Raw genomic sequence first — 12,213 nt, forward strand, 5'->3', positions numbered from 1 at the left:
GTATTAATAGTAATACTTTTCCACCCACCTTTGAGCTCCCTCAGCTCTCTCTCGGCCAAAATTCTACATCTGCGTTCATACTTGAGTTGTGCCTGCAGTTGCTCTATTTTCATGAGGAGGCTGACGGTGTCTGTTCTGATGCCTGGGCTTGCAATATTTTCTTGCTCAAATTCAATGTTTTCATGCTGCCAAATGAGAAAGAAAAAACACATGAATAACTCAAAGTGTAGTGAGGCAAACAACAGTTGTTTCATGCACAATTTCACAACAAATAGCATCTTTCACCTCGTTGTTGGGAAAGGGGGAGTAGCTGGACTCCTCCGCCAACCTGTACTCATCCTCTACTGTTTCACAGCCAAACCCCTGAGCATCAGGGCCGATTTTTAGCATCTTTGCTGGGGGTTGTGATGGAGTCGCTCCTGCGTTTCTCTTGGGTGGCATGGGGGTGGAAATAAATATCTGGGTAGACAAAATATGTAATTATTTGACACATCAAGTATGGCACGGTATTTTTGCACACGCTGCAGCCAAACTTTCAATGAAACTTTTTCAGTCGTTGTTTATCTCTTTACAGTGAGCCAATCGAGACAGAAATGAAAAGTTAGTTCAGATCGCATCCCCCCTCCTCCTGCTTCCTCAACCCCTCCTACTAGCTTCTCCCAGATCGCCTCCAGCTGGAGCCACTGAGTGATACAACTGTCTTTCAAACATACATTCTCAAATACATGTACTATTCAATGTAACGCGGTTTAGAGAGAGGAGGCTCACCTGGCCGTTCAGCTATACTTCACGGAAAACTGAAACCACACACTCAGGAAGGATAGCAGCGAAGTATATGCAAATACTGCGTAGTAGAGGAAGTACCGGTAGTAGTACTACTGCAGTACTACTGTTATTAGATCCTGATACAAATACGACAATTTTTATTCAACAGCGGCACTAAATGTTTCCGGTTAAATATCAGTGAAATACCGCTGCTGTATTTCTATTTTACTGTGTATGGTACACGTGTGTATACGATTGCTGTCATGAGAAATATATATTTTTACAATTATGTGCGGAACTAAGATGCGTAAACTCATTCCCCGAGGGAAGTATTTTACTCCAGTACAGTTTCCTGCTCACTTTAAAATCCTATTTCACCCAATGAAAATTCAGCGTTTGAACAGAAGGCGGGACGTGTAGGAGGAACTGTGAAGACCAGCCAATCAGCAGCTGTCTTCCAACGTGACGTCAGCTTCCTGGTTTGGTTGCACTGCACTGTACCCATGTGGGTTTGGTGTTGACGTGCTGCTTTAGAAAGTTAAGGAGCTAGCTCTATCTACATTTATCAATTACTTATTCGCGTTTCACCATGTCTTCGCCTTTCTTTATAAAGGCAAAAGTAAACCCCAAATTTGCCAAAAAGGGGAAACCTGCAACAGTGCTAAAACGAAAGGTAAGCTCGCCGGACCTAGCTACTAAGCTAAATCCCAGTAACGTTAGCTAACCACTGGTTGACACATGCGTTTTCACTATAATAACCTGCTGTGTCTACCCAGTCACAAATGCAACATCATTGTATGCCATTACTAACCCTGTATTTTCTTGTTGTGCTGCAGGGTGATGGAGACCCAGGAGGAAAGGGAAAACCAAGAGCCAAGAAACTCATCTCCAAACACAACGAAGAGATTTCCAGCGACTCTGAGACAGAGAGGTAATTTTCCGATGTGTTTGTTTAGGTTATGGTATGGATATGACCAGTAGATCGTTCAACATTTGAAGCACATCACTAACCCAGGTGTTTTGCTTTTGTTTCTTGTTGCTCAGTCCTATAGTGGCCAGGAAAAGACAGACCATTGAAAGGGATGATTATGATGAAACACCACAGGAGAAGAAGCTTAGATTAGCCAAACTGTACCTAAACCAGCTAAAGGAAGAAGGTAAACTTGAATTATCTATACAGCATAACCTAGAGGTCTGACATTACTTCTATACTTGTATGTATTAATTGTGTGACTTAATTTGTCAGAGGACGATAAAGCAGAAGATGACGCCTTTGAGACTGATCTGGTTGCTGGAAGACTTCAAGAGGAAGTGGTAAGAGTGTCTTCTGTATTAAAGCATATCGTAGAAGAGCGTGTCATTTCTACTGGGGACATGGGACATGACCCTCTTATTTTCCATAATCCCGTTTCTGTCTGTTCACGAGCCCCCTTGTACTTTGTCAGTTCAGTTTATTAACATTGTAGTTTAAGTTTGATCACTTCATCTCTAGACTAATATAAAACTCTAAGCACTTTCTTTCCAACATTAAGGCATATTTAGTGATTTCCACATTGACACATGTACTACATTCAGAAGCATTTCCATGCTTGAATCTGCACATTTACGACCATAAAAGGTGACTAGGTCTTGAGAGGGGACATTCGTATTACAGATATAACTGAATATTGATTTCTGTTCCAATCCACACATGAACCCATGCAGGTTGTTGTTCCTGAACATTTAAGATATAGACTGCATGTGTGAACTAAATGGCTACCATCATTTCAGAGGAGATCTCTGAGCAGAACAAAGCGTTGATCTTGCATTTATTAATTAGCGTTTGCTGCAATAGGCTTTATATAGAATGTCCCCTTAGTTTTCACTCCTCAGACTACATGTAGTCTGATTTCTCAGTTCTGCAGACACATGTCATGGCTGATAAAACTACTGGCACTAGTGATAAGGAAAATTAAGCTTTCTGAAACACTATTTAGATAATTTTGTTGAGTGCACTCTATTGTTTAAAAGCCACAAATACCATTTAAGCTGTCAGAGTATCATGTGTTTTTGCCGTATGGTCTTTAACTTGCTGTGTATGTGATTTCCCCCCTCAGCTGGAACAGAAAGGAAAGCTTCAGAGACTTATTGCCAAAGATGTAAGTACAGCAAATGTTATCGCTTCAATATCCACACTATGTTCAATATTATAAAGGAAATCTGTTTATAAACAGAATTGCATTGATTTTCAATCTTTCTTTTAGATCATGGCACCAGATGCTTCAGAGATCAGAGTGTTGAGAGGACACAAACTTCCAATTACCTGTCTGGTCATCAGCTCGGATGACAAGTACATATTTTCTGCGGCCAAAGACTGCTCCATTATTAAATGTAAGTCAACACCCAAATTCTGAAATCCCTTCAAATAAGTATGTGTGGAAATTGGGGAAAGTAACTAAATATGGATCTGAATAAAATGTGCCTTGCTGTTGAGGCTCATGGTTTGATTTTGCAGTCTTAATTGAAGATTCTCATATTTCAGGGGATTTTGAGAGTGGAAAGAAACTGCACACGATACACGGTGGAAGGAAAGGCACAGAGGATCGGCATGTTGGACATACAGCCCATATCCTGTGTATGGCCATATCATCAGATGGGAAATACTTGGTGAGTAGTACTCTCAAACTATCCGGCCTTTTTTACCAGCAGTTTGATAAAGTGTGCCCTCATATTGTAACAGAAACCTATTTCTCCACATCTTTTAGGCCACTGGAGACGTGAACAAACTGATCATGATCTGGGAGGCAAATACATGTAAACATCTATATAAGTTCACCGGACACAAAGGCCCAGTGTCGGTATGTTCTCCCTCTTTCTCTCTCTAATACCTACTGTAGTTATATTGAGGCTCTGAGGTCCTGTCAATCATATCAAATGTGTTTTCTCTTCTCAGGGTCTTTCATTCAGAAGGGGAACTCACGATCTGTACAGCGCCTCTCACGATCGCTCAATAAAGGTGTGGAATGTGGACGAGAATGCATACGTGGAAACTCTGTGAGTAACTTCTCAGAAAAGGCTTTATTTGACTTGTATTCTGTTTTGAAAGTGTGAATGTAACTGTGATTGTGACTTTCTACAGCTTTGGGCATCAGGACGCCATCACCGGACTGGACTGCCTGAGCCGGGAGTGCTGCGTGACGTCGGGGGGGCGGGACCGCTCGGTCAGGGTGTGGAAGATACCCGAGGAATCCCAGCTGGTGTTCCACGGACACGAGTGAGTCTGCCTGTCTTCACTCTGTTCAGACTGTAGAGCGCTGTGATTGGCCAATCAAAGTCAAGATTTAAACGTGTAATGTTATTTAGTACAAAAATGGGTTTCAAGAATAGGAACATTTGAGATATGTGTTGGGATGATATATTGTGACCTCTCTTTTGCCGACAACCATTTTAATGTCCAGTAGATTTGATAAATAATCCTCCATCTTTGGGATTACAGCATAATTGTGTTTTATTTTCCTAAATTCATGGCAGAATAGATTTAGTTAGAGAACTGTACATCATATCTTTTATTTTCATCTTTGTGAAATACAGTCAATGTAAGCATAAGACTAACACCATCATCATTCTGTCCTCCCTCTGTCTTCCTACAGGGGATCCATCGACTGTATCCAGCTCATAAACGAGGAGCACATGGTTTCGGGAGCTGACGACGGGTAAGGCAGCCGCAGCTTTCACAGTCGTATCGTATACAATGCTGTTTTTGATCTGTGTCAACAGATGTATTCATGTTTCTCTTCTGTGTCCTTTCATTTCATTGTCTACACGGCCTCAGCTCTGTGGGTCTGTGGAGTGTCAACAAGAAGAGGCCTCTCAGCACAGTAAAGCAGGCTCACGGTCGCCATGGTGAAGCGGGGCTGCAGCAGGCTCATTGGGTCTCTTCGGTGGCGGCGCTTCAGAACTCGGATACCGTCGCCTCAGGTGCCTCCGGCTGTGAGAGTCCTCCTCACCAGCTTTTTATTCTCACACATATATACACCCACTCAACTGTGCTGGATGCTTTTTAATGAAACGGTTAAACCACAGTTTTTTGTTAAATGAATTCAAATAATGTATGACTAATTGTCGTACACTTTTGTCGTATTAATTATTATTATTATTATTATTATTATTATTATTATTATTATTAATAAAGTGCTATGATGATGTGCAATTACGTATCTGCCACTACGGTTTGTTTTTTGCACCACTAAATACTGGTAATATTTTACATTAATTATGTGACCGTCTATGTTTCATGTTTCCTGTAGATATTTAACTGCTCTTTTTTACTGCACTATGCTGCTGTGTTTATTGTATTTTTGTAACTCTGGCACAACATTTCCTTTGGGATAAAGTCTTATCTTATCTTACACGCATAAGTAGAACAGTTGATGCTAGTATGTGTGTCTTTAGCCGCACATTAGACGTTCTGCTGTCTGTATTAATGTAATATTCTCTGCAGGCTCTCACAACTCGGAGGTGAAGCTGTGGAAGTGTGGCCAGAATTACCGTAAACTGGAGCCTCTGTTCAGTGTACCAGTGGTGAGCTTCTTTATCTTTTTTAAAAGTGTCACATTTTCTTAAGATGTGTTTCCAGCCAATTATAAACATTATTCTCACTGCATTCCTGGTAAACATCTGTCTCAGATATCTCATCGTGTCTCTCCCTCTGCTTTCTGTCCCAGTGTGGTTTTGTCAACAGTCTGAAGTTTTCCAGCTCCGGTCAGTTCTTGGTGGCAGGAGTCGGACAGGAGCACAGGTAACTGAACTAATGATCATGTAACCATAGAAACAGTAGGTAGAGGTCCTATCAGCTTACTAAATGTCAGTGGGTTTATGTTCAGGGAAGGAAATGTCCACCAGATGACAGTGTTAATCCATCTCTCTGCGTGTCAGGGGGAAACCACACTTTACCTTTATTTTTCTTTCAATGCAGCCTCAGTTGTTTCCAATTCTCTTGAAAGATAGGACCCTAGCCTCAGATGGCATTCATGGATTGAAAGAAACTACAGAACAGTATTTTACAATGGGAAATGTAACGGTGGATTTCTAGTATTCGTGACTTCACTGTATAATTAAAACAACACACAAATACCTGGATTATAATTGAATTAGCAGAAGTTGTTGTTGCTTTGCCAGCAACTGTTAAAACTGTAATGAGAGTTTTATCTAAAGTTAATAAAGCACTCTGAATACAGTCAGTGCTTACTGTCTGAACTAACCCTGAAGGGACCCTGAATGTCTGAGTGTGATGTTGATTCACTTTTCACAAAGGTTTGAGGCACAACTGTTCTTTGTGGGTGGATCAGTGTTTCACATAATTATATTTGCATTACAATCTAAAAAACACAAAAGAAAAGTTGATTGTCTTTATCCTCTTCTGTTTCAGATTGTGTTTCTAGCTCTCTGGATAATGTGCTCTGCTGGTATCTGTCACCTGTGATTTAACTTTGTTTTTTCTGCAGGTTGGGCCGATGGTGGAGATTAAAAGAAGCCAAGAATGGGATCTATATTATTCCTCTCAAAAGGAAACCAACTCCAAGTCCAGAGGAAGTTAAGATAGCTGAATAGTGGACTGTTATTTTGTAAATCAAAGGTTAAAAAGCTGACTGTTTTGTACATCCTCCTTGAGAAAGAAAACCCAACATTTTGAAGACGACCCTGATCGTTTATACAGGTGTTTGCTGTTGGTCTTGTGATCTTAGTTTTGGGAGGAGCTTTAACAGCATTAGTGAAGCTGGACAACACCCACCGCAGCCAGCCAGTTCATCGTGCACGAGATACAGAAGACCCCCCCCCGCGTACCACCGGACTACAGAGCAGCCTCTCTCCTCCGGCTGTGACACTGACAAATGAGTTTTTTGTCTTTTTTCTTTTTTCTTAGTTAGTTACATGTAACTGCCCCTTGTGGCACAATCCTGTGTTATACATGAAAATAAATAATCACTTGTATCCTTGTAAACTATCGTTGTTTTCTTAAAGGATTCAGGCAGGGTTCGCTGAGTCACGATCGTTACCAAAGTGAGAAAAATATGTATTCTAGGCATCAGCACATCTAGCTACTAAGCATTTCATCCTCCTTGTTTTGTACTTTTCAAAATTCTACTTTAAGTTTCTCTATCCAATTGTGTGCCGGAAAATTCAACATAATTGTTCTGTATCAGTAGGGGATGGGTTAAGTGCCTACATTGTCATGGTAACTGCTTATGTGTGGGTTATTGTCAACCTGTTGAAGCAACATTAAATTACAATTAACTCTACAGGGGAAAAACTTATCTCTGTTGGTAGAAGACCTACGGAATAAATTAAATGTTGCAAAATGTCATTTATGAGGGAACATTCAAGGTAATGCAAACAAAAGGTTTTAGAATTACACCAAATAGGTGGATTGAAATATTTGAATGTAACCATCAAATAAGATTGACAGAGGCAAAAGTTTGCTGAAACCCTAATAATGGTCACATAAGTATTATATTGATAAGCTTTTGTTTAGGTTCTGCAGGTGTCCTCTCCGGTCCCTCTGTGTTTCACTTGCACAATTCTTATCAGCCTCTGGTACATATCCAAATTGAATTGTGTGTGCCTAATTGTTTTGACCATTTCTACCATGTCTCCCACTGTTGAAGTACTTTTGACCTTGAATTGTTTTTGGATCTGCTGCAGGAATGCTTAATGTTTATTTAACCTATGGAAACAGACAAGGCAGACAGTGGGCAGGTTGTTAATAGATGGTTATTACAATTTAATATCAGGAAACTCCAATATGTATAAAAGATGCAAAAGTCCAGCTTGGGTGAATACATTTTATAGGCACTGTACATGTATAATTGCACATACTTAACTAGTAGTTACACCAATAGTTATAGCTTTGACATCAGAGCACCAAATACAAGTCTTGGAAACAGCGAAATTAGAAATCATGCTGATTCTCCTATTTAGGCGGGAAAATGGTCACTTAAACTTAACATCTTCAGTTTAATTTGACTTGGGTCAAAATAAAGTAAACAATACTTTGTTGGTTCAACTAAAGATATTTTTAAAAAAAATGTGTTTTTCAAGATGAAACAATCGAACCATGTGTACTAAAGCTGTTATCGTCTCTGAATAGCTACATTTAAGTTATAATAGAATTGCAATTGTGAATTCATACAAAGCAGTATTTATTTATGTAAAAGAAAACTATTTTATTTACATAAATTACAGGAAAGCAAACACTAATCTACATCAACACACATCCTTTATGTTCTCTAGTTGCCTACTCTTTCACATTCACTAAGGTTAGTCACATATTTTGTAGAACAGAAGGGCTACATTTATTTCATAGCAATTTTTATCAATGTCTACAACACTTGGATATACTCACAGCACTGTAAGGATGAGATAAGAACAGCCTTTTGTTTGTATAACACTATTGCTTCACAAGCACCCATTTGACAACAAGACTCTTTAGGACAAGGCACGGTGCATTTCGTCTATCTGTAAAACAAGGATATCACAGCATATTAAATCTATACAAAAAGGCTTTACAAATGATACATACTGCGCGCTGTAGAAACATCACTTTCACAGTAAAGAGTTACCCTTGCCGCTGTCAGTCAGTCTACCCAGACAGAGATATCTCTCTGCAGCATGTTGGATGGCATGGGGGCTCCGTCATACACCGCCCTGTTTCATGGAGGGATGAGTGATGATGGGATGGTGTCTTGTGCTTAGAGGGAAACCTTTTTTTTTTTTTTTTTTTACAAAGAGGACGTCGTAGAATCCACAACTTCGCGGCCGTTACAGACTGCTGGCACATAGTTAGAGGCTGATCCTGGGAGAGGAAAAACAACATTAGATAGGTTAGATTAGTTTTATTTCCATTTTTACCCTAAATACTTCCTCCTCCTCTGGCTGAGTCTAAATCGTTAAATTAAACATTAATTACAGATGACTTCAATGTCACTAGTCCAGGTGAAGGAATAACAGGAAAACTAGCATCATGCCTTTACATTCACAGTTGTTTAGACTAAAAGTTTTTGAACTCTCATAGCTAAAAAAAAAAGTAAGTAATAATAAGTGGAACAATTTATATGTTTATATAGTCGTCATTAGACGTTATTTAATGAGTTTTAGATAAGAGTTTCTATTATCCAACATGAAAATAATTGTAATGACTGGATTTAATTGCTGGGCCACGCTGATGCAAAACCAAAATAATCTTTAAAAAAGTGTAATATTGTATAAATATTGTCTAAATTACGGTGGTCTATTCTGATGGTGTTATTGCAAGTGTTGCATTTAGGTCAGGTTGTCGATTTTTCCTTAATTGTATTGTTATGACTTCAAATTTGCGATGTAGATCCAGTCAGTAACCTTCATTGACACAGTTGCCTCTGCGCCGGTGTTTGCCCAATGTTTCCAATACTAGATAGAGCACTAAGTGGCAGATACTGTGGATACTTGTACCTTTAGAGTAGCTGGAGCTGGGAGCGGATGCAGTCGCTGACACTGTGGCACTGAAGCGGTTGGTTGTGACTCTCAGAGAGGTCACATTTTTCTGGGGCTGGAACAGGATGATGTGAACTTTGGGGGCGAAGAGGCAGCCGAGAACCACCGAGCCGCTCAGACTGACGGAGATGCACATGGTGGTGGTCTGCACCTGTGAGGAGAAAGAGAGTGGGTGATGGTAAATATATCAGTCGGCCCATGGAGATCCTCCTTTTGGCTTCAAAGGGACTAATGAAGTTTGTTCAAAGGCCCCTGGCACTCCTCACTTCCACCCACACACGCATATACGCACACAGTACACCACATACTTATTCCACTATCTTGTTTGATCCAATCAGTTCACACATCTTTCGGCCTTTCCTACTCCTAATCATTTAACCAAGCAGTCCCAAACCAATCAAGGCCTCCCTGTTTTAACACAATATTATCCTGTATTGCAAATTGATATTAATAATACAAATTATGTTTTTGGTTTCACATGAATAAAATATAATAGCCTATGCGTGCAACTTTGACAGGTTTCTTTTTTCATGTGAATCAAATCTGGTTAAAACATATGGCCATTAAACCAATGTTTGTTTTTGCATTATATGTCAGATCATGAGCTTTACCTTTAGCACACTTTTTTAATTAGATGTATTAAGAGGATTAATCCTAAATGTAATCTTAATTTTCTTATTATGCAGACATATCAAAAAACTTCAAAGTCTGTTTCAGGCTATTATTCAAGTGGTATTATGTGTGTGAAGTTTTCAATTATAAATGTTAGCAATTATAATAGTGTATCTGTATGTGCATGAATATGAGGGCTAGAAGAAGAATAAGCATGAATAACAGCACAGCTGGCTGTCCTGGAAAGTCAGGGCCTTGTTAGTCATATTTCAGCTGCTAATGTGAGCTGACTGCTGGGGTCATCTTCCAGAGCCGCATCTCTTCCCACCCCACTGGTTACCCCTGCAGTCCAGGAACTTCTATTTGCAGAACCACAGCATGAAGTGAAATCCCTCCTAAACATACCGTGCAACAACAACACTGCAGAAATATGCAAAGTCCTCATAAATCTAAACTCTAGACTACAAAAACAACTGGTGAAAAAACCCACCAAGGTTGCAGGCAATAATACATCACTTGTCTTTTGTCCGCAGCTCCTTATCTCTTACAGCATTGAAACTGTTTCCATTTAAAAGTTTGTTATACAAACTATTAGAAAGCACCAAAAGGACTTTGCTGTGTAAACCCTCCTGTGTTCTTACTCTAAAACTAAGGTCAAAGACAATACATAATTGAGTTAAAGCTTTGTGCCTTTTTAATTATTCCATTATGAGATTTCTTTTATGTTTTTCTTCAATAGATATCTTCAAAATTGTTCGAAATACATTTGTATCTGGATATAACTGCATATGATAAACTAATGCTGCACTTTTCTTACGTTTTATAATTCAGTATTTTAATTAACGGCAATTTCTCTTTTAAAATAGTTAACCACATATGCATTAAACAATGACTATTTTCCGTGCCGATGTTTACTTTCCATCATAAGAGGAATAAATGTAAAGGCAAGAGTATAAGTAACGGTTTCTGAAACCTTGAGTTCATCATGATTCACTGAGCAGCAAGGCTAGTCCCCCATTAGAAGATGTCTGTGCTATCCAACCCTAATTTAAAATGTAGCAACTGAACCCACAGCCATTACTATTGTTGTCACACAGCACTAAAGCACCAAGGTCGCTGCTGCAGTACTAAACATCTAATTCTTTTAGATATTCTGTGCTGCCTCTCCGGTACGAAGACGTATATCCCACAATGCTCTGCTGGTCTCATAGCTCATACTGGGGATCAGTAAAGGTTCACAGTTTGGGATGGGGAAGGCTGATCACTACAGACATGAAAAGCCTGAGGTACCGCATGATGATAAAGCGTGTGATCCAGGCCTCCCCCATCTGTTTGCACAACAAAGGCCTTGTTGCACACCCGAAAGCAAATGCTGTGGCAATGGCCTTGATTGCGCCTAAGGCAGCGGCGCTCATAACTTACAAGGTCTGTCAGCTTCATGCCCGTTGGTTCGTCTTCCTTGTCTTGCTTTACACTGCATGGATAAATACATTAATATGCCCTTGCAGCTAAACATTTTCTACTTGAGGAAAATTAAATGTAGATTCAAATGTTTGGCCTGCTGCTGTACTTCAGACAAGTCACGTAATAGTTAAGCATATTCAACCCATTTAATCAATTCCATTAATGAGATGCAGGGTAAATGTGGCCTTTAGCATTTATGTCCTATTTCCTCTGAATATCATGGAGACAGTAAACTAAATTAGCCGGTACTCCATGTCCCCGATTACAACTTTATTTTTTCTTCAGGTAATATACTACCAAGTGAGTTCACTATAAAGAGCCACTTGTGAATTCATGTTAGCATCTGCAACACAAACTGTAATAAACCTCCAGAAATCATCTTTTGCACTTGGAATGTGTCATTAATCATTTCTGATTCAATGAATCAGTTTGACTGTCATTCATTATTCCTATCTGTATATTCCAGCCTGATGTGTCTCCAGAGTCTTTGTTCTTGTCTTGAAAGATCCTTCAGCCCACTTGAAATGAAAGCTCGCTCTTTCATGAGTCTGGGTGACGATGATCAAATGGGATGTGATAGTGACATCTTCTTCTTTAGGAATGATAAACACACTAGGGGAAGTCATTTATAGACTTTGTTTACATTAAATTGATACGTTTTTAGATGTATTAATTATAAATACTCTGTTGACTTCATAGAAAAGCATTCTCATAGATAGTTACCCTGTAGTCGCTGGCAGTGACATAGAAGATGGGCTGGAAGGCGAGCCAGATGATGCAGGTGGTGTACATGGTGAACCCAATAAACTTTGCCTCGTTGAAGTTCTCAGGGCACTTCCGCGTCTTGAAGGCGTAGACGGTGCA

At 39.6% G+C, this 12,213-nt stretch overlaps 2 protein-coding genes across 2 annotated transcripts; one reads left to right on the plus strand and one right to left on the minus strand.

The window, feature by feature from the left end:
- The first annotated feature begins 1,233 nt into the window (after positions 1–1,233).
- rrp9 (ribosomal RNA processing 9, U3 small nucleolar RNA binding protein) lies at positions 1,234–6,414 on the plus strand. Its single transcript, XM_010794613.1, has 15 exons — positions 1,234–1,438; positions 1,602–1,696; positions 1,810–1,922; positions 2,012–2,079; positions 2,862–2,903; positions 3,009–3,135; positions 3,287–3,411; positions 3,510–3,602; positions 3,698–3,798; positions 3,884–4,018; positions 4,395–4,457; positions 4,577–4,722; positions 5,246–5,325; positions 5,469–5,542; positions 6,249–6,414. Exons 1-15 carry the CDS (start codon positions 1,355–1,357, stop codon positions 6,352–6,354), a joined length of 1,452 nt encoding a protein of 483 aa, XP_010792915.1. The 5' UTR covers positions 1,234–1,354; the 3' UTR covers positions 6,355–6,414.
- Positions 6,415–7,572: 1,158 nt separating this feature from the next.
- On the minus strand, positions 7,573–12,213 carry grm2b (glutamate receptor, metabotropic 2b; the record flags this gene model as incomplete). Its single annotated transcript, XM_010795500.1, has 3 exons — positions 7,573–8,596; positions 9,232–9,424; positions 12,073–12,213. Coding segments are annotated over 3 exons (408 nt in total), but the record flags the coding sequence as incomplete, so codon positions are not given.

The sequence above is a fragment of the Notothenia coriiceps genome, unplaced genomic scaffold, assembly GCF_000735185.1.
Source record: "Notothenia coriiceps isolate Sejong01 unplaced genomic scaffold, NC01 NC01_scaffold00037246, whole genome shotgun sequence".
Classification (NCBI taxonomy): Eukaryota; Metazoa; Chordata; class Actinopteri; order Perciformes; family Nototheniidae; genus Notothenia; species Notothenia coriiceps.

Excerpts from the sequence above, each read along its gene's own strand:
- rrp9 (XM_010794613.1), top strand. The coding sequence starts at position 1,355 with ATGTCTTCGCCTTTCTTTATAAAGGCAAAAGTAAACCCCAAATTTGCC. Across the intron at positions 1,923-2,011 it reads AAACCAGCTAAAGGAAGAAG|AGGACGATAAAGCAGAAGAT; the intron begins GTAAACTTGAAT and ends TTAATTTGTCAG. Across the intron at positions 5,326-5,468 it reads CTCTGTTCAGTGTACCAGTG|TGTGGTTTTGTCAACAGTCT; the intron begins GTGAGCTTCTTT and ends TTTCTGTCCCAG.